Raw genomic sequence first — 26,223 nt, 5'->3', positions numbered from 1 at the left:
TCCTATGTTTAGGGGATGCACTGACTTGAAGCACAAATACAAGACACTCACTTTCCCAGCCTACCTTGTGTGGCATCTGACGGAGGCTGCCCAGACCTTGAATCAGAGGCAACAATGGGAAAACCTGTATGCATTCTGGGCACAGCATGAGGGGTTGCGGGAGGTAGGCTGCAGGAGTGAGCTCAGCGAATCTCTCTTGCTCTCCAGGTCACCTGGAGATTCTTAAGGCTCCCCGAGATCCTTTTCACAAATCTCTCTCTTTTTTTTTTTTTTTTGTTGTTGTTGTTGTTGAGATGGAGTCTCATGCACAATCTCGGCTCACTGCAACCTCCACCTCCTGGGTTCAAGTGATTCTCCTGCCTCAGCCTCCCTCCTGAGTAACTGGGGTTACAGGTGCCCATCACCACACCAGATAGTTTTTTGTATTTTTAGTAGAGACGGAGTTTTGCCATGTTGGCCAGGATGATCTTGAACTCTTGACCTTAAGTGATCCACCCACCTCGGTCCCCCAAAGTCCTGGGATTACAGGCATGAGCCACCATGCTTGACCCACAAATCTCCTTTCTGTCCAAAGTATCCAGCATTAGTTTCTTTGGCTTATAACCAAGAATCTTGGTGGGGAGAACACATTGGTGTGGTTTTGAGTTTATTGGTAGGATTGCACTATCCTTTTATTTATTTATTTATTTATTTATTTATTTATTTATTTATTATTTTTTTGAAAAGGAGTCTCGCTCGGTCACCCAAGCTGCAGTGCAGTGGCACGATCTCAGCTCACTGTAATTTCTGCCTCCGGGGTTCAAACCATTCTCCTGCCTCAGCCTCCCAAGTTGCTGGACTACAGGCGTGCACCACCATGCTGGGCTAATTTTTGTATTTTTGGTAGAGACGGGGTTTCACTGTGTTGGCCAGGCTGGTCTCAAACTCCTGACCTCAGGTGATCCACCCGCCTTGGCCTCCCAAAGTGCTGGGATTACAGGGGTGAGCCACCAGGCCCAGCCAGGATTGCACCGTTCCAACGGTGTCGAGCTTTCCCCTTCTGCTGAATAGCAAAGCACAAGGAGGGGCATTTGCGGGTATGCAGCCTTCCTCCCTCCCTCATTCTCTTCCAGCTAGTGCTACCACTGGAGGAGGCTCTCTCCTTCCCCGCCTTTCCCACCAGTGGTAGAAGAAAAGGAAAGTGTTTATAATGAAAGCCCACTTTCTGCATTACAGAGGCAGGATGTGGAGGGCTGAGGGCCCAAGGTTCTGCCTGATTTGCTGCCCCCCTCACAAAGGGCTCCAGGCAAGGCCCCAGGAGGGAGTGTTCATCTCTCTCTTTAACCAGCTCCAGCTTCCCTACTGAGTCGTATCCCCGTTACTGTCAGCAATCTGCCACCTGGCCCATTGCTGACCACAGGAGCAGAGGCTTCTGTCACCTTCCATGACTTGAGGGGACTCCCAGAGGTCCAGGGCCTTCCAGGCTTGCACCTGGGGTGGGCCCATGACAGCCCTCAGTTTCATGCCTCCGCCTGGTGGGTCATGCCCCCCAGTCTCAAGCAGCTCCTGTGGGTCACGGCTGCGCTGAGCAGGTATTGGAGGCTGGGAAGGGCATGGTGAAGGGGGCTCCCCCGTGGCAAGGGACAAGTTCAGGGAAGGTCAAGAGGGAAGACTAGATGTTCCAGTTTATCCTTAGAGTATCTGGTTCCTCAGGTCCTGGCTACCCTATGAGTAGGGGAACAGGAAGTGCTGCCTTACAGGGAACAATGTGCCTACAGGGAGGGCTGTCAGAGCTCTTCACATTAGTGATAATTAATCATCCTAATCAAAGCTGTCACCTACTGAGTGCCTACTATGTATCAGGCACTTTGCCAGAGCTTTACAGACATCATGAGTGATAACTAAGCCTCACAGCCACTCTGCAAGGCAGCTGCGGTCACCCTGCTTTAGAGATGAGGAATGGAGTCTCAGAGAGGTTAAGCCACTAGTCCAGGGTTACATGGTGTAGAGAGTAGGGCCTCCAGTGGGAGCCAGGTTGGTCTGAACCTCAAATGGGAATGACTGATTGCTCTGAAAGCTGTCTCTGAGAGCCACCCGGGGTGTTTCTGGTTGTTGGCCTTCCCAGGACCCAGCCTTCCCACGTCAGACAGGCCTTGCAGGCGTCTTCATTCTATACCCATCTCCACCCCAGTGGGTCAGCTGGAAATGGGCTCAAAATTTAATCAATTACCTCAGCCATGGCTTCCCTGCAGCCTCTGAGGAGGCAGAGTTTTTTCTCCTTTGCTGGTCGGTTTCTGCTGTCAAAAACCATCCCAGGGCTGGGTGCAATGGCTCACGCCTGTATCCCAGCACATTGGGAGGCCAAAGCAGGAGGATCACTTGAGGTCAGGAGTTCGAGACCAGCCTGGCCAACATGGTGAAACCCCACTTCTACTAAAAAAACAAAAATTAGCTACGTGTGTTGGTGCATGCCTGTAATCCCAGCTACTCAGGAGGCTGAGGCAGGAGGATCACTTGAAACTGGGAGGTGGAGGTTGCAGTGAGCCAAGATTGCGCCACTGCACTCCAGCCTGGGCAACAGAGAGAGACTCTTTCTCAAAAAAAAAAAAAAAAAAAATTAGCTAGGCTTGGTGACATGCACCTAGAATCCCATGCATTTAGGAGACTGAGGTGGGAGGATCATTTAAGCCCAGGAGACTGAGGCTGCAGTCAGCCATGATCATGCCACTGCACTCCAGCCTAGGTGACAGCGTGAGACCTTGTCTCCAAAAAGAAAAAAATACTCTCCTGGGATAGTGTCCTGAGCTGGGACCAGAGCTGGCTGGAGCCTCTTTGCCAGCAGCAAGGAGGCCTTTCCTCTACTAAAGCCTAGTGGGCCAAGACTGCATCCAAGGCTACCGCAATGAACTGAATGTTAGCGTCCCTTCAAAATCACTATGTTGAAATCTTAATCCCCAAGGTGATGGTGTCAGGTGGGGCCTTGGGAAGTGATTAGGTCATAAGGATGGAGCCCTCATGAATGGGATTAGTGCCCTTATGGAAGAGGCCCCAGCAAGCTAGCTGGCCCTTTCCACCACGTACAGACACAGCAAGAAGGCATCATTTTCAAACAAAAAGCTGGCCCTCTCCAGACAGAACCTGCTAGCATCTTGATCTTGGACTTCGCAACCTGTGACAAAATAAATTTTTTTTTTTTCACCCTATCGCCCAGCCTGGAGTGCAATGGCATGATCTTGCTCACTGCAACCTCCACCTCCCACATTCAAGTGATTCTCCTGCTTTCGCCTCCTCAGTAGCTGGGATTGTAGGTGTGTGCCACCATGCCCGGCACATTTTTTGTATCTTTAGTAGAGACGGGGTTTCACCATGTCAGCCAGGCTGATCTCGAACTATTGACCTTGTGATCTGCCCGCCTCAGCCTCCCAAAGTGCTGGGATTACAACTGCAAGCCACCACGCCAAGCCAGAAAAATAAATTTCTATTGTTCATAAGCAACCAACCCAGTCTATGGAATTCGGCTGTAGTAGCCTGAACAGTCTAAGACAGCTGTGCTCATGCTGTTTCCTATGGACTTACAGCATCTGTCACTTTTCACACACTCCTACCGTGTCCCAGAATTGGTGGGTTCTTGGTCTCACTGACTTCAAGAATGAAGCTGCGGACCCTCGCGGTGAGTGTTACACTTCTTAAAGATAGTGGGTCTGGAGTTTGTTCCTTCAGACATTCAGATGTGTCTGGACCTTAGTGTGTCCGGAGTTTGTTCCTTCAGACATTCACATGTGTCTGGAGCTTCTTCCTTCCAGTGGGTTCGTGGCCTCGCTGTCAGGAGTGAAATTGCAGACCTTCGCGGTGAGTATCATAGCTCTTTAAGGCAGCGCATCTGGAGTTGTTCATTCTTCCTGGTGCATTCATGGTCTCACTGGCTTCAGAAGTTGAGCTGCAGACCTTTGCCAGTGAGTGCTATAACTCATAAAAGCAGCGTAAACCCAATGAGCAACAACATATTGCACAGAACAAAACCACCAAGCTTCTACAACATTCAAGGGTACCCAACCACGTTGCACCTGGCTGCCGCTGGCAGCCTGCTTTTATTCCCTTATCTGGCCCCACCCATATCCTGCTGACTGGTCCATTTTACAGAGAGCTGATTGGTCCACTTTCCAGAGAGCTGATTGGTCCGTTTTGACACAGTGCTGATTGGTGCGTTTACAATCCTTGAGCTAGACACAAGAGTCACAGAGTGCTAGTCCTCCAAGTCACCAGTAGGTTAGCTAGATACAGAGTACCAATTGGTGTATTTACAAACCTTGAGCTAGACACAAAGTACTGATTGGTGTATTTACAAACCCTGAGCTAGACACAGAGTGCTGATTGGTGTATTTACAATCCCTTAGCTAGACATAAAGGCTCTCCAAGTTCCCACTAGACTCAGGAGCCCAGGTGGCTTCACCTAGTGGATCCTGCACAGGGGCTGCAGGTGGAGCTGCCTGCCAGTCCAGAGCCGGAGCCACGCCTGCACTCCTCAGCCCTTCGGCTGTCCATGGGACTGGGCGCTATGGAGTAGGGGGTGGCGCCTGTTGGGGAGGCTCGGGCTGCGCGGGAGGCCACCGCCGCGGGAGGGGCGAGGGGGGGGGCACCGCGAGGGGGGGGGGAGGGGGGGGCGAGGGGGGAGGGGCGAGGGGGGGCGAGGGGGGGCGAGGGGGGGCGAGGGGGGGCGAGGGGGGGGGGGGGCGGCGAGGGGGGAGGGGGGGGGGGGGGGGGGAGGGGCGAGAGGGGAGGGGCGAGGGGGGACGGGGGAGGGGGAGGCGGGAGGCGGGAGGCGGGTCAGACATAGCAGGCTGCAGGTCCCGAGCCCTGCCCCGCGGGGAGGCCTTCGGGGAGAATTCGAGCACGGCACCAGCGGGCCGGCACTGCTGGGGGACTCAGCAACCTGTGCAGCAGCTGGCCCAGGTGCTAAGCCCCTTACTGCCCTGGACCTGTGGCGCTGGCAGGCTGTTCCGTGTGTGGGGCCTGCCGAGCCCACGCCTGCGCTCTCCGGAACTCACGCTGGCCCGCGGGCACAGCACGCAGCCCCGGTTCCGCCCGCGCATCTCCCTCCACACCTCCCCGCAAGCAGAGGGAGGAGGCTTTGGCCTCAGCCAGCCCAGAGAGGGGCTCCTACGGTGCGGTGGTGGGCTGAGGGGCTCCTCAAGCGCCGCCAGAGCGGACGGCGAGGCCGAGGAGGCGCTGAGAGTGAGGGCTGCTAGCACATTGTAGCCTCTCTCTATGAGGTATATTTTCAGTGTTTCCTATGAGAAAATTTTATATAATAGAAACAGTAGCAAATGACTTCTCAGAGTAAAATAAGTTTATTTGGTGGCCAGGGCCATGTAAGATTAACACAAGCCACAGTGGAAAATGGCAGCTGTTGAGAAGCATTGAACATCTTCAGCAAAGTGAGGAGGCCCATCCTGACCAGTCTGGGAACAAAGAGCTTTGGAGCCAAAGGGAGCAGGTTTGAGTCCCAGGATGGCCACTTTTCTTGATTTCATCCCCTCAGACAAATTACTAAGCCTCTTTGAACCTTGGTTTCCTCAATAATGTCCCCCGTGATGATCACATATGCCTGGCATATAGTCATTGTTTCATAAATGGCACCTACTACCATTATTGTTCACCCATAGCTGGATTACCTGGGTCCTCTGCATCACGCAATTAGTGTGATGGGATTGGAACTAAGGCTTGTCAGTGATAGGTGAGATTCTAAAACAGGTAAGGCTTGTTTTTTTGTTTGTTTTTTGAGGCCGAGTATCGCTCCGTCGCCCAGGCTGGAGTGCAGTGGTGTGATCTCGGCTGAGTACAACCTCCGCCTCTTGGGTTCAAGTGATTCTCCTGCCTCAGCCTTCCAAGTGGCTGGGACTACAGGCGCGTGCCACCACCACGCCCAGCTAATTTGTTGTATTTTTTAAGTAGAGATGGGGTTTCACCCCGTTAGGCAGGATGGTCTCGATCTCCTGACCTCGTGATCTGCCTGCCTCAGCCTCCCAAAGCGCTGGGATTACAGGTGTGAACCACTGAGCCTGGCCCAAGGCTTGTTTTTTAATGCACCCCTCCTCCATGCTCCCTGTCCTGTTTAGCAGACCCCCCAACATTGTCATAAGTCCACTTCCTGAATTTTTAACCTTTTTAATTTATTGAAATATATTTGACCTGTGTCCTAGTCCTCAGGTCTTTAGACCTAATGACTAGTCAGATTGAGGCAGAAACTATCCCCTTCTACCCCCAAGTTTATTGTCTGCATTACCGTGATTTTTTCTCCCACTGTCTTTGGTACAATAACTTTACTATTCCAAAAGACTCTTGCCCAGACAAATAACTTGATTGTTTATTACAGGAATTTCCCAAGAGGCCCATCAACTCTTTAATAGGTGAGTTTTATTTAATAGAAGCATCAACAGACATTTCACACCTAAGACATTTCAAACCCCTCGCCTAGCTGTTTCTACCAACCTGAAACTACTGTATCATGATCTCCCCCAATCCCAAGCAAGCCCCTGCGTTGAAAGGCCCTCCTTAAACCAATCTTGAAATTCTCAGTGAGATCCTAGCCTCTCCACTTCCCCTGGCAGCTGCAATGGAGGCTCTGTGCAAGGGCTGTTCTCTCTCCTCCATAAGCAATGAACTCAGCTCTGCCTTCCACCATCTTCTCAGAACAGAAAATCTGGTGCCCTCCTTCCAGAAAGTCCTTTCGGTGTGACCGACCCAATCTGAGGAGCCGTGAAAGCCAGGAGGGGAGGCCCCAGGGCCAGGTTGGCTCTGGGTGTCCTTTCCATCCTTCCCTGCGTGTGGAGCTGGTCCCACTGTGGGGACCATGGGTGGAGGGCCACGTGCACAAGAGTCATTTGAGGACATCCTTGCTGCACACATTTCAAGCCTGGGAAGTTGTGCACACACAGACAGAGCTCTTCATGGTCTGTCTGCTGGGGGTACTGTTATTCCCGGTTCTAGCCTCTAAGAAATGAAAGCTTCCACTCCCGTTTGACTTGTAGATTGCAGGATATTTGTGTATCTAAAGCTTGAGTCCCTCTTTCAAACCGGAGGTTTACTCTATGTTTTGAGAAAAGAGTGATTGAATTTATGTACATGGAAGAGTCTATAGAGCCAGCTGCCCAGTAGCTAGGCAACATACAGAGGGCCACGTGGCAAGGTCCTGCCTTGGGAAATTGCCTCTCAATGACGGAGGTGGGAAGGCCTACGAAGGAGAATGTTAAAAATCAACTTAAAACTGAGTTGGTACTAAAACACTTCACCTGAAGTTCATTCATTGATCCTTAAAAAGTTGCATTTGTGGCAGGGCGCAGTGGCTCAGGCCTGTAGCGTTTTGGGAGGCCGAAGCAGGCGGATCATGAGGTCAGGAAATCAAGACCATCCTGGCTAACACGGTGAAACCCCGTCTCTACTAAAAATACAAAAATTAGCCGGGTGCGGTGGCGGGCGCCTGTAGTCCCAGCTACCCGGGAGGCTGAGGCAGGAGAATGGTGTGAACCCAGGAGGCGGAGCTTGCAGTGAGTGGAGATCGCGCCACTGCACTCCAGCCTGGGCGACCGAGCCAGACTCGGTCTCAAAAAAAAAAAAAAAAAAAAAAAAAAAAATTGCATTTGCTTGTTTGTTTGGGGCATCCCCAGAGATGAATATTAAAATACTGTGAAGTTTTTAAAAGTCTGACCAAAATGTTTAATGTGGTGACTTTGGGTAGACCTGAGCCTTGGTGAGAACCAAACCCAGACTGCACAACTGGAAACTCCTGGAAGCAGACACACCTCACTTCCTTTATTTAGCACCGTATGAAACCATAGTAAAGATTTCAGCCGGGCGGGGCGCGGTGGCTCAAGCCTATAATCCCAGCACTTTCGGAGGCCGAGGCGGGCAGATCACAAGGTCAGGAGATCGAGACCACGGTGAAACCCCGTCTCTACTAAAAATACAAAAAATAGCCGGGTGCGGTGGTGCGCGCCTTTAGTCCCAGCTACTCAGGAGGCTGAGGCAGGAGAATGGCCTGAACCCGGGAGGCGGAGCTTGCAGTGAGCCGAGATCGCGCCACTGCACTCCAGCCTGGGCGACAGAGTGAGACTCTGTCTCAAAAAAAAAAAAAAAAAAAAGATTTCAGCCGGGCATGGTGGCTCACGCCTGTAATCCCAGCACTTTGGGTGGCCGAGGCGGGCAGATCACGAGGTTGGGAGATCGAAACCATCCTGGCTAACACAGTGAACCCTTGTCTCTACTAAAAATAAAAAAAATTAGCCTGGCATGGCGGCAGGCGCTTGTAGTCCCAGCTATTCGGGAGGCTGAGGCAGGAGAATGGCGTGAACCCGGGAGGTGGAGCTTGCAGTGAGCCGAGATCGCGCCGCTGCACTCCAGGCTAGGCGACAGAGCAAGACTCTATCTCAAAAAAAAAAAAAAAAAAAAAAAAAGATTTCAGAGGAGATGAAGTAGGATATCTGAGTCCCACAGGATTGTTCAGTTTATTGCGGTCTCCTGAGATCTCAGATCTTGCATTTTCTGCATTATTATATAGTTTCCATGAGACAGTTTTCCGTTAACATAAAACATCAGAAATTCAGACCATCCTTTGTAATATTTGCCCAATTTTGGTAGGATAGCAACAGATACATAAGGAACATATTGACGATTGATGACCTGAAAACACTTTTGTTAGTGGGAATTCCTGTGCGTGCTTGGAAGCTGCTTTTTTTCTTTTTCTTTCTTTCGTTCTTTTTTTTTTTTTTTTTTTTTATCTGACAGAGTTTTGCTGTGTTGCCCAGGCTGGAGTGCAGTGGCACCATCTTGGCTCACTGCAGCCTCCACCTCCTGGGCTCACAAAATCTTCCAGCCTCAGCCTCCCGAGTAGCTGGGACTACAGGTGCGTGCCACTATGCCCAGCTAATTTTTTGTATTTTTGTAGAGATGGGGTTTCACTGTGTTGTCCAGGCTGGTCTTGAACTCCTGGGCTCAAGCAATCTGCACGCCTCAGACTTCCAAAGTGCTGGAATAACAGGAGTGAGTGAGTGTGCCTGGCCTGGAAGCTGCTTTATCCCCAAGTTAGGAATATAGACCTAGAGCCTGCCCAAGCCTGGCTCTGCCATTTACTGGCTATGTGACCCAGGCTGACTTTCTTTCTTTCTTCCTTTCCTTTCTTTCTTTCCTTTCTTTCTTTCTTTTCTTTCTTCTTTCTTTTTTTGAGACAGAGTTTCACTCTTGATGCCCAGGCTGGAGTGCAATGGCACCATCTCCACTCCCTGCAACCTCCGTTTTCTGGATTCAGGTGATTCTCCTGCCTCAGTCTCCCGAGTAGCTGGGATTACAGGCTGCCACCATCACACTCAGCTAATTTTTGTATTTTTAGTAGAGATGGGGTTTCACCATGTTGGCCAGGCTGATCTCGAACTCCTGACCTCAGGTGATCCACCTGCTTCAGCCTCCCAAAGTGCTGGGATTACAGGTGGGAGCCACTGTGCCCGACCTTTATTTATATTTTTAAATAAATATTAAATATTACTTAATATTAAATATTAAATAAATAAATACAGGCCAGGAGCGGTGGTTGCTGCCTGTAATCCCAGCACTTTGGGAGTCCGAGGCAGGTGGATCACAAGGTCAGGAAATCGAGACTGTCCTGGTGAACAAGGCGAAACCCAGTCTCTACTAAAAATACAAAAAAATGAGCCAGGCATGGTGGCTGGCACCGGTAGTCCCAGCTTCTCGGGAGGCTGAGGCAGGAAAATGGCATGAACCCGGGGGGCGCAGCTTGCAGTGAGCAGACATTGTGCCACTGCACTCCAGCCTGGGTGACAGAGCGAGACTCTGTCTCAAAAATAAATAAATAAATAAATAAAAATAAATAAATAAGTAAGTAGAGACAGAGTCTCACTGCATTGCTAGGCTGGTCTCGAACTCCTGGGCTCAAGCAGTCCTCTGGCCTCAGCCTCCCAAAGTGGGATTACAGGCTTGAGCCACCTCGCACAGTCAATTGAAAAGTTTTTTAAAAGTTTACCTTGAAGTCCAGTCGTAGTGGCTCATACTACTGGAGTCCTTTGGGAGGCTGAGGTGGGAGGATAGCTTGAGTCCAGGAGTTGGAGACCAGCCAGGGCAACATGGCAAGACCCCCTCTCTACAAAAAATACAAAAAATAGCCCTGTGTGGTGGCACACGTCTGTAATCCCAGCTACTTGGAAGGCTGAAGTAAGAGGATCACCTGAGCCTGGGAGGTCGAGGCTGCAGTTAGCCGTGATTGTGACACTGCACCTCAGCCTGGGTGACAAAGTGAGACTGTATCTCAAAAACATAAGTAAATAAAATAAAAACTTACCTTTAAGTAGCTGACTATTTTTCATATAGGTTATACTTAAGAAATTGTAAAAATATATGGAATGACAGCAATATTAAAGGGGAAATTATTATTTAAGATTTTCTCTGATGCTTTTCAGTTAACTGCTTGTTAAGACTTCTCATATTCCACCATGGGCAGTGGGGACTCGGTCACAGAGAGGGAGCAGCTGCCTCTCCACTCCTTCCAGTTCCAATGCTTAGTCAGAGGTCAGCCTGCACACCGCAGCAATCTAATACCACAGGTACAAATAAGCTCATTTTAAAACCAGGTTTCCGGCCGGGCGCGGTGGCTCACGCCTTGTAATCCCAGCACTTTGGGAGGCTGAGGCGGGCGGATCACCTGAGGTAGGGAGAAAGAGACCAGCTTGACCAACATGGAGAAATGCCGTATCTACTAAAACTACAAAATTAGCCAGGCGTGATGGTGCATGCCTGTAATCCCAGCTACTCAGGAGGCTGAGGCAGGAGAATTGCTTGAACCCGGGCAGCGGAGGTTGTGGTGAGCTGAGATCGCGCCATTTGCACTCCAGCCTGGGCAACAAGAGCGAAACTTCATCTCAAAAAAAAATTAAAAAATAAAACCAGATTTCCATCCTTCAAGTACATTTCCTTCAAGATTTTATTCCTTTCTTGGAGCCCTGATGATTATGCCTTTGGCCTTGTGCTGTGTCAGCCATCTCCCTTATTATACTTAGCTGGGTTTTTTTTGCTGTTTTCTTTTTAAAGTTTATATATATATATATACACACACACATATGATATATGTTTTTATGTGTGTGTGTGTGTGTATATATATATACTTTTTTTAAAAATTTTTGAGACAGAGTCTCGCTCTGTTGCCCAGGCTGGAGTGCAGTGGTGTGATCTCAGCTCACTGCAGCCTCCCTCTCCTGGGTTGAAGCGATTCTCCTGCTTCAGCCTCCCGAGTAGCTGGGATTACAGGCGTGCACCGCCATGCTGGCTAATTTTTGTATTTTTAGTAGAGATGGGGTTTCACCATGTTGGTCAGGCTGGGCTCAAACTTCTGGCCTCAAGTGATCTGCCTGCCTCGGCCTCCCAAAGTGCTGGGATTACAGGTGTGAGTCACCACGTCAGGCCTTAATGTATTTTTTTTTTTGGTAGAGATGGGCTCTCCCTATATTGCCCAGGCTGGTCTTGACCTCCTGGGCTCAAATGATCCTCCTGCCTCAGTTTCTCAAAGTGCTGGAATTATAGGCGTGAGCCCCCACACCTGGTCACACTTACCTGGATTGCTGGCCGGTTTGTGGGCCTTGGCCCTGTTTTCATGTCAGTGTTCAGGGTCCAGTCCTACTTTTCAGTGACTCAGATTGGCTGAAGCTGGGTCATACTTCCTGCCCCCTGTGAAAAGGGTGCCTGCCACAGTCACTTGGGGCATGGGATAAGATAATATAGTACTGGCAGGTAAATAGCTAACTGGAATGCGAGCTCTGGACCGGTCTCTCCCACCCCCACTCCGCGCTGGTGCCTGGGCTCAGCTCTCGTGCTATGGGCTCTCATCTCACCATGCCTTTCTGTGCACTTCTCTGTCTCCCTCTCCACCTAAGCAAGGAGCTCTTTGGGGCAGAGGCCATGGCTTATTCCTCCTTGGTGGGAGGCCTGGAGAATAGTTCTTTTTGAGGCAAATGAAGGAATGGGATGGAGAGTTGCAGTTCTCTAGGAGGGAAACACAGGTGAGGTCCAGTTTCAGTTTCTGTAACGCTCTCTTTCAGTGGGGAAACAGCCTGGGATATTCTTGGCTGGGGAATGTTTCTTGGGCATGTTTCAGACTGGAGTTCCACAACTCAGACTTTTCTTGCCAAATGAAATTTCAGCTACACTTAAGGCAAGTTAATGAAAATCTGGCAGAAAGCCGGGGGTGGGGTGGCGGTGGGGGGGTGGGGGGGTTCGGGGGTGGGAAGTGGGGGGGAAGGAAGAGCCATCTCACAGACTCAATTCTGTCACCACTTAATCACTTCCAGTAGCAATTGAACTTTCCATGCAAATCCACCCAAGCTCCCAGCCTTCTGAATTTCCAGGCCCCAGGGGAAGGTCTTCAGATTGCTCAGACTAGTTTGTTCCCTCTTTAAAGAAAAATCCTTACTTTCTGGAAGGGCTTGGTACACATGGCCTCTACAGGAAACGTATCCTCATGGATGAGGAAAGCAGAAGGAATCAAGGAACCGAATTCAAGGAAGTTGCTGATGTGACGTATTATTTCCCCCTCATATCACTTCCCTCTCTCTAGGCATTCTTAGTCCTACTTGTCCCCACATGATCTGTAACTTCTTGGAGGAAATCAAAGTGCATTAAAGAAGGCTCTCCGTCTGCTGGCCTGTTTGCTTTGAGATCTTTTGCTCTTGTTTGCTTAGGAATTTGAAGATTTTCTACAGACTAGAATGTTTCCCTTCTAAAATTTTCCTTTAGGGAACTCCAGGCTCCAGTCACCCAACCAACAGGCAGGACAGAAAGATAATACATTTAAAACAAAAAGAAAAGAAAAGCAGGGAGGGCTGGGTGTGGTGGGTCACACCTGTAATCCCAGGACCATGGGAGGCCAAAGCAGGCGGATCACTTGCGGTCGGGAGTTCGAGACAAGCCTAGCCAACACGGTGAAACCCCATCTCTGCTAAAAATATATAGATTGGCTGGGTGTAGTGGTGTGCACCTGTAGTCCCAGCTACTCGGGAGGCTGAGGCAGGAGAATCGCTTGAACCCAGGAGGTAGAAGTTACAGTGAGCCGAGATCACACCACTGCACTCCAACCTGGGCAAGAGAGTGAGACCCTATCACAAAAAAAAAAAAAAAAAAAAAAGAAAAGAAAGAAAGAAAAGGGGATGAGAAATGGGGAGAAGAACTAGAGAGTAAGGAACCAGGGTAGCCTTCAGTGCTTAACTGGGCCCAGCTACCTCAAGATTTATGCAGATGACAGAACCTTTTCTGAGGTTTAGAACCTAGAAAGAAGAAAAGCTGAAGCCTAGAAAGGTGGGAGACTGGGCCCAAGTGGGTGAGAAGGGCCCCACCCTTGCTTGACGCTGGAGGGTGGTACCCCTAAGCAAGAGCTGGAAGCTAAGGAGGCTGGGGATGAGGGGGTGGCACACAGTTTTGTCCTGTTTCTCCAACCTAGCACAGAACTAGAGACAGTGTATGGGTGAATTGGCACAAATTTAACCCCTTTACAGAGGGAAGAAGAGTCACGTTTGACTGAGTAGAAAGCACTAAGGGCATCGTTCCAAAATTGGGGAGCCAAGTTTCCAACCTTTGTTCTTTTCAGAATGAGGGTGGGGATATCGCCCCCACTCCCATCTTACCTCTCCCACTTAGCTGAGAGCTGAACCTAACTGACCTAATTCCTGTGGCAGGTCATTTAACACCTGTGTTGAGGTGCTTGGGGAGGGACAAGGAATTTCAGTGAAGAACCCGGGCACTTTGACAGAGAATAAGACTGGTAGAGGGACCGCCAGTGCTGGGTTCCAGATGGACTGAGGCTACAGAAATGGGGCAGAGCTGGGCGCGGTGGCTCATGCCTGTAATCCCAGAACTTTTTGAGAGGCTGAGGCAGGCGGATCACCTGAGGTCAGGAGTTCAAGACCAGCCTGGGCAACATGGTGAAACCCTGTCTCTACTAAAAATACAAAAATTAGCTGGGTGTGGTGTCAGGCACCTGTAATCCCAGCTACTTGGGAGGCTGAGGCAGGGAGAATCGCTTGAACCCGAGAGGTGGAGCTAGCAGTGAGCAGAGATCACGCCATTACACTCCAGCCTGGATGACAGAGCGGGACTCTATCTCAAAAAAAAAAAAAAACTGGGGCAGACTGGCTTTAACCAGTCTGTAGTAACACTCCTTATATCTGGAAGACCACTAAATATTGGCTCCTTTTTGGTCCAAGGTGACCATATTCTTTTGACTTTGACATCGTTTGTGGATCAGGAAAGGGATAATGTAATAATTTTTTCTTAGGTATAAGTCAAAGACATAAATTGCAATTATACACTACTCTGCATTTTCTAGAATGCAGTAACTTTACTTTTTCCTCTAAAATATTTTGGCTTGGTGTGGTGGCTCAGACGTGTAATCCCAGTGCTTTGGGAGGCCACAGTGGGTGGATCTCTTGAGCCCAGGAGTTCGAGACCAGCCTGGGCAACATAGAGAAACCCTGTCTCTACAGATAAAATTAGCCAGGCATGGTGGTGCATGCTTGTAGTCCCAGCTACTCAGGTGGCTGAGTTGGGAGGATTGCTTGAGCCCAGGAGTTTGAGGCTGCAGTGAGCTGTGATTGCACCACTGCACCCCAGCCTGGGCAACAGTGAGACCCTATCTCAAAAAATTTTTTTAATAAAAATGTTTACAGGGTACAAATGCAGATTTTTTATATTGTACAGCAATAAAGTCTGAACTTTTAGTGTACCCATCTTTATTCTTCTTTCTACCTAGGCAAGAGAGCCATTTTAGAGATGAAAACCTCAAGATAGAGCATCTAAGTCAAGTTCCACATTACTGATTTCTTGTGACATTTGCTTCTGTAGAATCATTCAGTACAATCAGTAGACTGAACTGATAAGAGACCCTTCAAGTCTTTATTACTTTTCTACTACAGCCAGTAACAAAACACATAAACAGATGGAATGCTCTTAAAAGATGTTTACCCCAAAATAAGTGCGTGTTAAGTATGTTAATCACCTACCTCTCCTGCAAGGTGACCGTGGACAGGACATTCTCTCTGCGCTTGTTTCTCCTGGTATGACATAAAGGATGTTGTGTAACAGCTTGTTTTTCTTTAGCACTACATGCCTGCCACTATGCTATGCATTTTACGTGGATTGTCTTATGTAATTTTCAGAACAGCCCAGCTAATGAGAAAACTGAGGCTCAGAGGTGAGTATCTGCTAACAAATGTCAGTACAGTCCCATTTCTGAGCCTATGTCCTTAAGAACTTCCTGTATTAGTGAGATCTTTCCCAGCTCTATATGAATTCAGCATATTCATCTTGGCCAAAATAATTTCCTCAACTGGCAGTTAGGGTCCAGCAACAGTTGAAATCAAGGGATGACTGAATGACAATGGAGACCTCTCCAACCACAGGCCAAGCAGCACACTTCCACCCCAAGCCTGAGACTGGTATTTCCTATAACCTTGCAACAGCCTCCCTCCCACACACTGAGCCCAGGGTGCCTGCAAAGCTTTGCTGGAGGCTGGGTGTCAGGTGTGAGAAGCTGCTGGGAGTTCCCTGCTCCCCTACAATGCTCCACCTCCACCTCTGCCGGAGGATGGAACTTCAGAACAGGAAGAAAATGATCAGGATAACTTATTTGTAAAAATCTGTTTAATAAATATACATAATAAAAGTACCAAAATAATTACCAACAATACACTATGTACACCATTTACAGAAGGGTAACACAAACCTTGACAGGTATTAACTTTTCACCCCACATCACTGAAAGGTCTAACACTCCTGGCTGTTACATGCCACAGGATACCACGGGGTCAGTCACTCGAAGCACAATAAATATAAAATGTGGTCCTTCCATGAATTTTTGCTAACGTCCAAAACCCCACAGAGGTGAGGTTTAAAAGAAGTTTTCTTGGAATTTCAATGATCTTTCTTGTCCTCTACAAAAAGTTCACAAAAGCAACACAATGAGGGCTGATCCCACTACAATAAAACGTTTTGGGCCAGGCAGTGTGCAGTGTGGCTATAAGTACACCCTTTAAATTTTTTTTCTTTTTTCTTTTTTTAGAAAAATAAAACTTTTTTTTTGTACAAATATACAAGTCCATGTTCTTTCAGCCCCTTTGCGCTCATAATGTCAGACGCTGGCCTCCAAACACACAGTCGTCATAGGGCAGCTGAAAACAAGGGGAAAGAAGACACATTAAACTTCCGAAGCTCTGCCAAGCCACTGGGATGGGGAGGCCGCTACTGGAAATAACCCTTGGACTCCATTCTCCATAGCCCAAATACAATGAACTTTACAGGCTGAGGGAGTTTGCCTTTAACTCCCATTTTAAAAATGTTTTAAAAAATGCTTTTCTTTAAAAAAGGGTAAGCTATTTTTTTTAAAAAAAAAAGGTACATTATTGGGATACTGGTTATGCACAGAAATTTGAGAGACTCATTATGTAGATACCCCTTCTGATAAGGAGCAGTTCTAGGGGCCCGGGAGGGTGAAGGGAATGGTCCCTCATTAGTTAGAGAGCCCAAGGAGTTCACAGACTCACCTCATCCTCCGTGAACTCCGTGAACTCCGACTCTGTGTCATAGCTCTCCTCATCCTCACTCTCCGGCAGCATCTGAAGGTTTTCCAGTGTCAGCTGGCCCAGCTGCTGCTGTATCCGGGTGCTTGGGCGGCCCCAGGTGAGCTGGTAGGGAGAATAGCCCTGGTAGGTAACTCTGTTGACATCAGCCCCACACTTCAACAGGAGCGACACCAGGTCAGGATTCTGCAGGTCCACTGCGAGGTGAAGGGCAGTCCGGCCGTTACAGGGCTCCTGAAACCAAAAGGAATTTGAGATGCTTATGGCTGCGTTTGGAATTTCTGCTCACAACATGAGCACGAGGAACTTGACTCAGTGCATCGGAGGCAGGAAGCACTAACCTGAGCATTGACATCAGCACCCAAGGACACCAAAAGCTCCACAATGCCCAGGTAGCCATGGATAGAGGCTAAGTGCAGACACGTGTGGCCTGGAAGAACAAAACGAAAAAAGTATAACCACCTGTTTCAACCCTCACTCCTTTCACCTATTCTTTTATGGGACAAATAGTCATATCTTCTGAATTTTAAGAACCCACCGTCTGGGTTCTGAAGGAACTTTATAAAGGCATCCAACAGGCACTTTGCACACATATTTTCTCAACCTTTCAAATGCTGGCAGTTTAAGTTCTTGCCTCGACTCCTTAAGTTGGCCCACCTGCCCCTTCTCCACATCACCTGCCACCTGAGGGGGTGGGGCAGGGCAGGGAGGCAGACATACCATTGTAGTTGGTAGCCTTCAGGATGGAGTGGAGGTGCGGGGTGGTGCAGGACTGAGTCAGGACTCCCACGCTGGCCAAGCAGCCCTGCTCACAGGCAAGGTGTAGGGGGGTATTTCCTCGAAAGTCTCGGAGCTCAGGATCACAGCCAGCTCCCAGAAGTGCCTCAGCAATTTCTGGCTGGTTGGTGATCACAGCCAAGTGGAGTGGAGTCTACGAATGCAGGACAGACCAGAGAAAGTAAGCCAGGGACCAAACCCACACCCTGAGTTCCCCTGAACCCGTGTCTCCTGGTTGGGTGCTGCTCCTCCTAGACAGGCGGGTGGGGAGGACTGGCAAATAGCAGAGACTCCAGGTGGGTCACAAAGACCTCACCAAATCAGTGGAATTTCCTTCACTCTCTAGGATGTGGGCTGACGTGAAGTAAAAGGTGAGGGTGAATAATGCCCAGTGGCCCTGAATTCAGAAAGGATCTGGGGTGACTTTGCTACATCAGTTCCATCCCAGAGTTAGAGAGCCCGGGCCAGGCAAGCGGCGCACCTGCTGCAGGTTGTTCTGGAAGTTGAGGAAGGCCAGGTCTCCCTTCACCTGGCGGATCACTTCCATGGTCAGTGCCTTTTCTTCATGGATGATGGCCAAGTGCAGAAACCTGTGGGGAAGAGAGGGAAAAACCCCAGGGGTGGTGAGTGCACCGCGTGGGGCCCAGGGAGGCGCGGGCTGCGGGGGATTGCGCAAGGCCGGGGTTTCTGGAGGCCGAGGCCGCGGTGTTTTCCGCGAGGTTATTATGAGCTGAGTGTTCCTGGCAGGCGCCCAGGGACTTTCCGCCCCCCTCCCCCCGCGGCCCCGGCGGGCGCCGGCCAGACCGCCCCGCCCTCTCGCCAGCTCGGAACGCCCTGTACTTCCCCTCCCGGCTGCTCGGCGCCCGCCAGCGGCCAGAAACTCCCGCCCCGCCTTATGCAACCGGGGACTTCGCGTCCCAGCTGCCGCCCCGCCCCCGGCCTAGAGGACAGGCCTGGGGGGAGGGGGCGTGTGGCGACGCTGCCGTCCACCAGGGCCCAGCCGCCGCCCCTCCGAGTCGGGCCGGTGCCCCGCGCGGCCCTGCAGCCCTGCAGCGTTCGGGGCGGTGCAGGAGCCCCGGGGGGCCGCGGCGCCAGCCCGGCTGCATCGCTAGTTCCCCAGCTCGGGCTCCAGGCCCGGCGCCTCCCACTCCCCGGCCGCGCTCATCCGGCCCTCCCGAGGACCCCCGGCTCCGGGTCTGCGCCACTTACGAGTCCCCGTCCTCGGTGAGCTGCTGCTTCCAGGGCTCCGCGCCGCGCGGCACCTCCTGCGGCTCGAGGCGGATCTCCTGCAGCTCCTTGACCATCTGCTCGTACTCCTCATCCTTCATGGAGTCCAGGCCGCTGTCGTGGCGGTCGTCCAGCAGTCGTTCCTTCTTCAGCCCGTCGCGGGGACCCTCCATGGCCCACTCCTGGGGGCGCTCGGCCGCCTGGAACATGGCGCGGGCGAGCTGCGGGCGCTGCTGCGGGTGCGCTGGGCCGCGGGCTGCGCGCTGCTTCCTCGCTGGGGCGCTGGCGGGCGGGACGGCGGCACGGGCTGGTGTGGGCTCTGCAGCGCCGCCGCGGCGCCCTATAAACGCTGGCTGGGGATTTCTCTGGGGCGGGGTCAGGCGCGGGGAATTTCCAAGCCAGTCAGACCAGAAAAGAGAACTGGCTTCGTCCTTTGCTAGGGGGAAAAAGAAGCCTAAACCCTGAGCTGGGGTTCGTCGGAGAAACTCCCTGCGATGAGCCACTGGGGTCACGGACAGGGAACTTTTTGATGAGTGCCAAGTGGCTGGAAAGTCCTTCCGACCAGGCCCCCTTCCCCGCGGTACTTCCCTGCAGCCTGCACCCTGTAATCCTGTCTCTCTGCAAGTGAACCTTCTTTCCCTGGGGTTTCCCACGATCGATTTGAATTGGGGTCGTCGGCTGCTGAGATCCCAAGGACGCCGACCTGATGGGCGGTCCCTCTTTGGGGTTTGCCAACCTGCCGGTCCTTTCCGTTTTTTGATCTTTTGAAAACGCAAGAGTGGAAATGATGGCTGGGCGTAGGGATTTGCTTTCCCCAGACTTCTAAGGGGAAGGACGCACTGTGGTTATGGGGCTGCGGGCCGCTCTTGTGTTTCTGCTAATATCAGGCTCATTGCAGCACGGGGACGTTTAGCTTCGCGCCCTTCCTCCCCTACCCCCCACGCACCTCTGCCAGGTAGAACTGTGAAAGCTTTGGAGGAGTGGAAAGCCTAAATCCTTGGAAAACTCTCAAATCACTTCCAATCACTTCCTAGGGATGAACAGCCTTGTTGAGTGGGGGAGGGGCAAACTCTCCCTGTATGGGGAAACTGCTGAATAGGACCATGATTTTTTTTTTTTTCCCCCAAGTAAAGCAAGGTGTTAATCTTTGTAGTGGTGGTTGTGGATACCTTGCAATAACAGAGTAGCTATTGTGTTCATAAGTAGCTGTTGCATTCATGCTATCTGACCTACATTGTGCTGCCGCAGAGAATGGATCCTGAGCCTACTTCTGGGCATCTAAACTGAGCAATTCGAGGAGCACTTAGAGAAGGAGGCTGAAGAATGAGTTTAGTTAGTGCCTTAACCGCGATTGGACCTTAAGGACCGCTAAGAAAGTAGTTGCCAGTCATCCTGCAGGAGGCTCAAGGCAGCTCCATCCTCCCATCCTGCCCACCCCGCCTTGCTCCCTCGTCCTGGGGGATAGTAGCAGTTGGACCCATTCATGCCACCCAGGTAGAAAGGGGTTTTGGCTCACTATGCTCTGGTTTCACCTGCAGAAATGTAATTTATGCTCTCCATCCCACCTCCACCTCCAAGCCTGCAAGCCATGGACTGAATTCATCTACTTGGTAGAATTGGTACAGGCAAAATAAAGCACACTTCGGTCAGAGCTCTTCAGAATTAGTCCCAGGAGCCCTCTGTAGTTCTGCAGAGATTTCTGGTGATGATTGCAATCATCTTTACCTTGACTGGCCATGTACTAACCAATCCTTCCCCTCTCTTCAAATCTCCACCCCTCCCCTAATATTAGAATGTAAGAAATCTGACTCAATAGAGAGAGACCAAGTATGAAGTGAAAAAAATTAAAATCAGATAGAACCTCCAGGGTAGTAATGATCATATGTTACAATGAAAACTTCCCAGGGATAGACACCACTGTCTCTGTAGGCTTATGATATGCAATTCTACAATGATTGAGGCAAGGTGAAACAGGGACCACAGGGGGGCATCTCAAGTGCAGTCTTAACTGCACACTAGTTGGAGGGGTCAGTTAACTTTTTTGTGGTATACTTACTTCTATAATAAGATTAGATTGAATGTTACTTAAGGTCTTTTGTAGCTTAAAAGTTATAGTGTCTACAAATGCGTGCCTAATTCTCCTTTGTAAGGGTGACCATGGCTCTTGGAAATGTCAGGGTATAAATTTTTGAAAGAATTCCAGTGCCTTAGGTACCACATTGTTGGTTCTCAGAACGAATCTTGTAAGACAGATATTGTTCCTACTTCCCTAAAAAGAAACTGAAATGCATAGAAATTTACCCAGGAACCCCTTGGCAGTATATGAATCATTTGGCCAAAGCAGTCTTAGTATTAACACGTTTGAAAACACACTGCGAAAATCAGACTGACTACGCTATAATTTGGAATATACTCAAAACTATTTTCTACTCCAACTGTTAGGGAAAATAAAGGGTGGGTGTCCACCCACCCCCATCTGGGGAAATTCACTTCTTTTAAACATGTACAGAAACATCAAACTCTAAATGTCCCAATTATAGAGGATACATCAGAAGAAGATATTTGGCTTCCGGTATAAAAATGGTTATGAAAAATAAAAATATCTGAGGAATAAGGTTTCGCACCACCTTCTATGGTTTTATATTTCTGGTAGCCTTCAGGACCTGGTGGTCTTTATTCCTGATTGTTTCGTGTGACACCTAGTGGTAAGAGTAAGGCACAGGCGTTCCTTGATTTGTCATAGTGCCTTTTGAAAAAATTGGGAGGTGCTGAACCTTGATGACTTGTCCCTACAGTGGAGATTCCCAAGGAGGTACCTTTTGTTTTCCTGCAACTCTGGGAAACAGTTTTGAATAATGTGATCCAACAGGTTTTTTTCCCCATCATCTATATGGTTTAAGTCAACAAACATTACAACGTGGGTGAAAAAGAATATACACTTGGAAATTAAAACCATGAGCAGACTGGGCAGAAGACAACAAAAGGGTCTGGTTTTGATTTAGAAAGACCTTTATGGGCCGGGAGTTGTGGCTCACTCCTGTAATTTTAGCACTTTGGGTTGCCGAGGCGGGAGGATTGCTTGCCACCCAGGAGTTGGAGATCAGCCTGGGCAACAAAGCGAAACACTGTCTCTACAAAAAATACAATTAGCAGAGTGTGGTGGCAGGAGTCAGTAGTCCCGGCTACTCCAGAGGCAGAAGTGGGAGAATCGCTTGAGCCTGGGAGGTAGAATTTGTAGTGGGCCATGATGGCAGCACTGCACTCCAGCTTGAGCAACAGACTGAGACCCTGTCTCAAAAAAAAAAAAAAAAAAAAGACCTTTATGAACCCTTCAGCACTCAGATTTTTCTCCTCATTGTCAAACATTCTAGCTAACCATAACCATTTAAAAAAAAATGTTAAAACCGTAGGCTGTTTGCTGTGGCTCACACCTGTAATCTCAGCACTTTGGGAGGCCGAGGTGGGTGGATCATCAAGTCAGGAGTTCGAGACCAGCCTGGCCAACATGGTGAAACCCCATCTCTACTAAAGATACAAAAAATTAGCCGGGCGGGGTGGTGCGCATCTGTAATCCCAGCTGCTTAGGAGGCTGAGGCAGGAGAATCACTTGAACCCAGGAGGCAGAGGTTGCAGTGAGCCGAGATCGCACCATTGCACTCCAGCCTGGGTGACAGGGCGAGACTCTGTCTCAAAAAACAAAACGAAACAAAACAAAAAACTTTAGATAACTCATTTTTAATGTTATTTGGCCTTTTTAATGCATAAGGCAAAATAATAAGTTACATCTCAAAGCTGCTTGTATTTTGGCCCAGGACGCAGCCATAGGAAATGACAGGATGGCCGGTGATGCTCCAGGAGCACCCCCTTGGGAAAAGGAGCATCACCAGGGCCTGGTTTGGCTGCAGGCACTTCAGGCGCTCCTCCTGCATGGAACAAGCACAGTATGGACAAAACCTATTGCCTGAAGTGCCATGGAGAGAGTCTACAAGTTCAACCAGGTGGTCCAAAATCCTCAGCTTTTCTTGATGATATGGGCAGGGTGGCCTGTGTCAACTGGCCTGGCCAACTAAAACTAAATTGTTTTGGCTCCAGCAAAGTCAACTCCGGAATCAGGGTACCCATTGCTCAGTGCAGCTAGGCTGGAAGAGAGATGAGCCATGACAGAGTTCCTGAAGAGCAAGGCAGGTGCACTCCCGACGTGGAGCCCCACTGTGAAATTCTGAACTTACATTCTGCTTTCAGTCTCGTGTTGTCTTCTTCCCTGCTAGACTGGTAGCAACTGTCTGCATCCTCTTCAGAACATGGAGCCCCCAAGCTATGGATCTTTTCCCATAGAAAAACAAGACTGGGGGCAGTGGCTCACACCTGTAATCCTAGCACTTTGGGAGGCTGAGGCAGGTGGATCACCTGAGGTCAGGAGTTCGAGACCAGCCTGGCCAACATAGTGAAACCCCATCTCTACTAAAAATACAAAAATTAGCCAGGCGTGATCGTGGGTGCCTGTAATCCCAGCTACTCGGGGGGCTGAGGCAGGAGAACCACTTGAACCTGGGAGGTGGAGGTTGCAGTGAGCCGAGATCGTGCCGTTGCACTCTGGCCTGAGCGGCAGAGAAAGACTACGTGTCAATTAAAAAAAAAAAAAAAAAAAAAAAAACGGAAAAACAGCTGTCAGGACCTTCATTTGTAGTGAAGCAAAAATAAGACTGTCAAATCCTTAATGTGTTTCCTTTGCTACAAATTCTGCAATTTAATGGGGATTAAAGCTTTAAAGGATCTCAAACTCAAATACTTACGCGTCGGGAGCAGGCAGGTTTCACAGATGAGTGAAGCAGACCATTTGAGTCGGAAAGGAGTGGGATCTCCAGCAGCTTAGGTCAGGGAGTATACCTCCCTCATACTTCGCTCAGACAACTTTTGGCATGTAGCACTTTCAGTTCAGTAGTGACCTTCTATTGTTAAAGAAATAAAAAAATTGGCCCAGCTCCGTGGCTCATGCCTGCAATTCCAACACTTTGAGAGGGTGAGGCAGGAGGAGCACTTGCATCTAGGAGTTTGAGACCAGCCTGGGCAACATAGTGAGACCCCATCGCTATAAAAATTAAAAGAAAAAATTAACCAGGCATGGTGGCATACACCTGTAGTCTCGCCTACTTGGGAGACTGAGGTGGGAGGATCGCTTGATCCTGGGACGTTGAAGTTACAGTGGGCCGTGATTGTGTCACTGAGCTTCAGCCTCAGCAACAGAGTGAGACCTTGACTCAAACAAACATAAAAACATGATGAAAACTAAACACAAGGCATTTCTGCATCTATTGGTTAAATAGAGCCTATAAGCTCCGAGTTTACAACCTCTTTTTCAGCCACAGTGTGATGTTTTAATTGTGCTTTGCGGGAGGCACAACCTTCTGCTCTTGGCATCATGGGGTCTCTGCTCCTGTGTGACAGGAGACTGGGACAAAGTGTGTCCATCCATGATGTGCAGGGCTGCTTCTGCCAGGCAGGGTTGGAATTAGGGGGCTCTAACCTCTGAAAAGTGAATTTTTCCTCCCTCAAACCAATTATTGTTTGTTTGTTTGTTTTTGAGACAGAGTTTTGCTATCGTTGCCCAGGCTGGAGTGCAATGACATGATCTTGGCTCACTGCATCCTCCGCCTCCCGGGTTCAAGTGATTCCCCTGCCTCAGCCTCCTGAGTAGCTGGGATTGCAGGCGCCCACTGCCATGCCCGGCTCATTTTTTGTATTTTGAGTAGAGACAGGGTTTCACCGTGTTGGCCAGGCTGGTCTCAAACTCCTGACCTCAGGTGATCCACCCGCCTTGGCCTCCCAAAGTGCTGGGATTACAGATGTGAGCCACCATGCCCAGCCTGTTTGTTTTTTTGAGACAAAGTCTTGCTGTGTCACCTAGGCTGGAGAGCTGTGGCGTGATCACAGCTCACTGTAGCCTTAATCTCCTGGGCTCAAGCGATTCTCCCACCTCAGCCTCCCATGCAGTGGCACCACAGGCACATGCCACTGTGCCTGGCTAATTTTTTTCTGAGACAGAATTTCATTCTTGTCACCCAGGCTGGAGTGCAATGGTGCAATCTTGGCTCACTGCAACCTCTGCCTACCAGGTTCAGGCGATTCTCCTGCCTTAGCCCCCCCGAGTAGCAGGGATTATAGGAGCCCCCCATCACGTGCAGCTCATTTTTTGTATTTTTAGCAGAGACAGGGTTTCACTGTGTTGACCAGACTGGTCTCGAACTCTTTACCTCAAGTGATCCACCCACCTCAGCTTCCCGAAGTGCTGGGATTACAGGTGTGAGCCACCACACCTGGCAGTGCCTGGCTAATTTTTTAGTTTTTTTGTAGAGATGGGTCTCCCTGTGTTGCCCAGGCTGGTTTTGAGCTCCTGGGTCCAAGTGATCCACCCACCTTCACTTTCCAAAGTGCTGGGATTACAGGTGTGAGCCACTGCACCCTACCCCAAAGCAATTTTTAAATACTACACTGTAAAATAAGCATAATAAGTCCAACAAAGTTCTGATATTTCTCACAATAGGTACTTATGTTGTTTTAAGGAATCAGATGACTTCAGTAAACATCTCCTGAGTTGTGCCTGCTCTGCTGGTGCCCTAACTGCATGCCAATCTGGCTCTTGGGTAACCTGCTGTGAGGGAAGGAGGAGGCCTGCACGTGTCACCCGTGGCCAAAATTCCTGGCTCTCTCTTTTCATGGTTTGTTGGCGGTAACCAAATAATATTTATAGGTGTGTAGCATTGTTCATGGTCTGTTGTGTTCAGGGAGAAGTAGTTGGATCAGGAAGGTGGTAGAAGCTTAAGGCATTTCCCCTGCATGCCAATGTATTTGCTATTTTGTCTTGGATGTAAATGCATTCTGAGTTTAGTCAGGGTATGAGGATACTTAGCACTAGGGAACTTCCACACAAGAGCCTGGTACTTGGCAGGGGATGAGACGTAAATGATATGGGGCCCTTGTTCTTTGGCACTGAAATTAGGTAAAGAACTCATGATCCTTCTCAGAGGGAGCCTAAGCTGTATCCACCAATGGAAACTACATGGAGAGGTAAACCCTTTCCCCACTATAGTCTAAGGCCTTGGGAATTGTTTAGGAAAAAGCAAAACAGAATCAGAGCTGCTAAGAGATAGATTCATATTACAGAGTAAGGATTTAGGAAGCTTGTTCCTGAGCCCTTTCTTGTAAGCACTAAAATAATGCCTTTCCCAGACTTCCTTTTAGAGCCTCTATTATCTGGAGTAAAACCCCAGAGTGCTTGGATGAGTATTAGAAATTGAGATTTGTCTCTGAGGCTATTAGTGGGGAAGGGTACCACAAGAATATAGTTTCTGAAAGTTTTTCTTAGTTTTTTTTTTTTTTTTTTTTTTGAGACAGGATCTTACTCTGTCACCCAGGATGGGGTACAGTGGCATGATTACGGCTTACTGCAGTCTGACCTCCTGGGCCCAAGCAATCCTCCTGCCTCAGCCTCCCATGTAGCTGGGATTACAGACACATGCTACCATACCTGGCTAATTTTTGTATTTTTAGTAGACACAGGATTTCGCCATGTTGGCCAGGATGGTCTCCAACTCCTGATCTCAGGTGATCCACCTGCCTC

At 49.5% G+C, this 26,223-nt stretch overlaps 1 protein-coding gene across 1 annotated transcript in view; it reads right to left on the bottom strand.

The window, feature by feature from the left end:
- Window positions 1-15,650: 15,650 nt before the first annotated feature.
- The window catches only part of NFKBIA (NFKB inhibitor alpha), a 327,260-nt gene continuing 316,687 nt past the window's right edge, over window positions 15,651-26,223 (bottom strand). The window contains exons 2-7 of the mRNA XM_050798117.1: window positions 18,588-18,919; window positions 17,860-17,968; window positions 17,322-17,532; window positions 16,943-17,031; window positions 16,566-16,835; window positions 15,651-16,193 (exon numbers count right to left, since the gene is read on the bottom strand). Coding sequence (XP_050654074.1) covers window positions 16,146-16,193; window positions 16,566-16,835; window positions 16,943-17,031; window positions 17,322-17,532; window positions 17,860-17,968; window positions 18,588-18,814 — 954 coding nt within the window. The 5' untranslated portion in view covers window positions 18,815-18,919 and the 3' untranslated portion in view covers window positions 15,651-16,145. The remainder of the gene's footprint in view (window positions 16,194-16,565; window positions 16,836-16,942; window positions 17,032-17,321; window positions 17,533-17,859; window positions 17,969-18,587; window positions 18,920-26,223) is intronic.

This window comes from Macaca thibetana, chromosome 7 (genome assembly GCF_024542745.1).
Source record: "Macaca thibetana thibetana isolate TM-01 chromosome 7, ASM2454274v1, whole genome shotgun sequence".
Lineage (NCBI taxonomy): Eukaryota > Metazoa > Chordata > Mammalia > Primates > Cercopithecidae > Macaca > Macaca thibetana.
Note: the sequence above shows the minus strand (reverse complement) of the source record. Positions and strands in the feature narration are given on the sequence as shown.